Source organism: Moschus berezovskii, chromosome 3 (genome assembly GCF_049115385.1).
Source record: "Moschus berezovskii isolate FMDL1 chromosome 3, NW_MosBer_1.0, whole genome shotgun sequence".
Taxonomy (NCBI): domain Eukaryota; kingdom Metazoa; phylum Chordata; class Mammalia; order Artiodactyla; family Moschidae; genus Moschus; species Moschus berezovskii.
Genome location: NC_142462.1, coordinates 98,219,306 through 98,222,760, shown reverse-complemented (window position 1 = coordinate 98,222,760; position 3,455 = coordinate 98,219,306). Strand labels below are relative to the sequence as shown.

General features: G+C 41.1%; 1 protein-coding gene across 1 annotated transcript; it reads right to left on the bottom strand.

Annotated features, from left to right (window-relative positions):
- Positions 1-2,303: 2,303 nt before the first annotated feature.
- Positions 2,304-2,771, bottom strand: LOC129552096 (large ribosomal subunit protein eL30). Its single transcript, XM_055420265.2, has one exon. It carries the CDS (start codon positions 2,700-2,702, stop codon positions 2,355-2,357), a length of 348 nt encoding a protein of 115 aa, XP_055276240.1. The 5' UTR covers positions 2,703-2,771; the 3' UTR covers positions 2,304-2,354.
- Positions 2,772-3,455: the final 684 nt, after the last annotated feature.

Genomic DNA, 3,455 nt, shown 5'->3' with positions numbered 1-3,455 from the left:
ATTGATAGGAGTACAATTGCAATAAAATGTTAATTGATATTTGTAGAAGTGAGGTTTACCTATAAAGACAAAGGTCCCTAACACAACTAGCCTCAACTGTACCTCGCTCATTGCACCTTAGCCATCGTGGCCTTAAGATCTCTCCTTAAGTCATCCCCATCATTATAGCACCTGTTGTTGTTTTTCAGTTGCTAAGTCATGTCCAACTCTTTGTAACCCCATGGACTGCAGCACACCAGGCTTCCTTGTCCTTCACCATTCCCCAGAGTTTGTTCAAACTGCATAGTCCACTGAGTCAGTAATGCTATCCAACCATCTCATCCTCTGTCTACCCCTTCTCCTCCTACCTTCAATATTTCCCAGCTGCTGCTGCTGCTGCTAAGTTGCTTCAGTTGTGTCCAACTCTCTGCAACCCCATAGACGGCAGCCACCAGGCTCCCCCGTCCCTGGGATTCTCCAGGCATGATCACTGGAGTGGGTTGCCATTTCCTTCTCCAATGCCTTAAAGTGAAAAGTGAAAGTGAACGTGAAGTCGTGTCTGACTCTTAGCGACCCCATGGACTGCAGCCTACCAGGCTCCTCCATCCATGGGATTTTCCAGGCAAGAGTACTGGAGTGGGATGCCATTGCCTTCTCCAATATTTCCCAGCATCAGAGTCTTTTTCAATGAGTTAACCCTTTGCATCAGGAGGCCAAAGGAATGGAGCTTCCGCTTCAGCATCAGTCCTTCCAATGAATATTCAGGATTGATTTCCTTCAGGATTGACTGGTTTGATCTCCTTGCAATCCAAGTGACTCTCAAGAGTCTTCTCCTGTATCACAGTTCAAAGGCATCAATTCCTTGGTGCTCAGGCTTCTTTACGGCCCAACTCTCACATCCATGCATGACTACAGGAAAAACAATAGCTTTGACTAGACAGATCTTTGTTGGCAAAGTGATGTGTCTGCTTTTTAACACGCTGTCTAGGTTTGTCTGCAGACACCATATGCAGTGATTTTGGAGCCCGAGAAAATAAAACCTGTCACTTTTTCATGTGCATGAGCTATTTTGCCCACCCAGAATGTTTGTCCCTGCTTCTTTACCTGGTTAACTCTGTCAAGGAGGAAGACATTATCTTCTACTGCTCCAGGTTCTTCTGGCTAGTCTAAGAACTAAATTGATAAGAGATAGATTAACAGGAGAAAGTCAAACAAAAGTTTGACAACATGTATACATGTGGAGACCATGGAGAACTGAGTAACTCACTAAAATGGCCGAAGCCCTCACCTTAAATACCATCTTCAGCTAAAGGCAAAAGAGGATATTGGGTGTAGTGGTTTGGAATTTCAAAGGGGAGGAAGCCAATTTACACTGCGATGAAAAAGCAAATGTTTGCTAAACAGTTGTTCACTGAGCTGTGCAGAGACAAAGGAACACAAGAGTGGACTGTCCTCTCTAGGCTCTGCCAAGTTTTCCCCACCACACTCAATCTTTGCAGATATTCCTGGTGATTGCTCTATTCTGGGAACAGGTTCTCAGTCTAAATTCTTTTAGAGAGTTCCCTGATGGTTCAGTGGTCAAGAATTTGCCTGCCAATGCAGAAGACTTGGGTTTGATCCCTGGTTTGGGAAGATTCCATATACCACAGGGCAACTAAACCTTGCAGTCACAACTTCTGAGGCCCATGCTCCCTAGAGCCTGTGCTCCACAAGAGAAGCCACTGCAACGAGAAGCCTGTGCAGTGCAACACCCACTCTTTGTGACAACAGAAAAGTCCGAGCATCAGCAAAGACCCAGCAGAGCCAAAAATTAATTAATTAATTTTTAAAAAATGAATTAAAGAAAGAGTTGTTTTAGTGAAAAGCACGTTGTTAAGTAAAAGCTGCTTCACTAGTTTGGGTCTTTACTCAAGTGTCTCTTCTCAATGGGGCCCATTCTGACTACATTGACAATTGCAATCTCCCAACACCTCCTCCAGGAACTCTTGACTACCCTTTCCCTAGCCTTTTTTCCTCTTTCCAGAAACTTAATGCCTTCCAACATTCAGTGTGTTGGTTGATGATTTATTGTTTATCTCTGCACTAGACCTTCCACAAGGAGGAATCTTTGTCTCTTTTCTTCACAGACACATCCCCACTGTCTAGAACAGTACATGGCCATATTCAAACTCAAATAATACATGCTGGATAAAAGATTTAAAGGCAACATAGACTACAAAATTCCTTCTTGTAGAAATGCTATGAACTACAAACATTTAACAGAAACCCAAACAAAAAAAAGAGGAGAATAGCAAATGTATAAAAGATATTTTTTTTGTTTGTTTGTTTTTAAAACAAGCTCTGGCCAGTTTTATTAAAGAAAAATTGTACATGATTTACTTTTCACCAGTCTGTTCTGGCATGCTTCTAATAATGTCAGAATCACCTGGATCAATGATAGCCAGTGTGCATACTCTGTAGTATTTTCCACATGCTGTGCCCAACTCAATATTATTGCCACTGTAGTGATGGACACCAGTTTTGGCCAACATGGCGTAATACTCTATTTCAGATTTCCTCAAGGCTGGGCAGTTGTTGGCGAGGATGACCAGTTTCGCTTTGCCTTGTCTGATCATTTTCAGAGTCTGTTTGTACCCCAGCACGTACTTTCCACTTTTCATAACCAGCTGGAGCCTAGAGTTGATCGACTCCAGTGACTTTTTCGTCTTCTTTGCGGCCACCATCTTCCTGCCTTAGATGCGGGACGCCCCCAACCAAGAACAGCCGCCAAGATGGCCGGGGAGCGAGAAAGGCAGCAAATGTATAAAAGATATTATCTTAATATCATACCGGGACAAAGGAACAAAAAGAGTTAAACTATGGCACTAAGAAGTAAGCTGGGTTTACTTCTTGGTGCATGTCTAGGCAACACAGAAATAGTTCTACAAAGGAAAAAATCAGGCTCTAATTCCAATTCCTATTGTGATTTGCATGGAATTAGCAAGATGCTTTTCCGTTTATGACTCTGAAAGTCTTAATTCAATAAGAGATGTTTAAGAAGAAATCAATATTTTGTCATCAAAAGGCACATTTCAGAATTAAGCTTGCGCTGTCACCTTATTACTGTAGAGGCCACATCACTGACTCAGTGTTAAATCACCTAATTTCATTAAACTAATGTCAAAGTTAATAGAACATGGAAACCTTTTATATATATATCTTTACATGGTTTACAAATACATCTTGAAGCTCGAAAACTATAACATATATAACTTTTCTCTTAGTGTATACTTTTTAAGAGGTATGCAGTCTCTTCCATATGTGAATACATATTTCTTTTCAGAAATTTGATGGAAACAATCAGCCATGTTTTATAAAATAGGTTTTTCTGGGCACTGCATGTTTAAATTGGTTTATAGGCAATGTTAGACCACTTTAAATGCTCAAGAAGCTCATTATTAAAAGAATCCTTCCAGTGGAAAGAGAATTAACTTAAA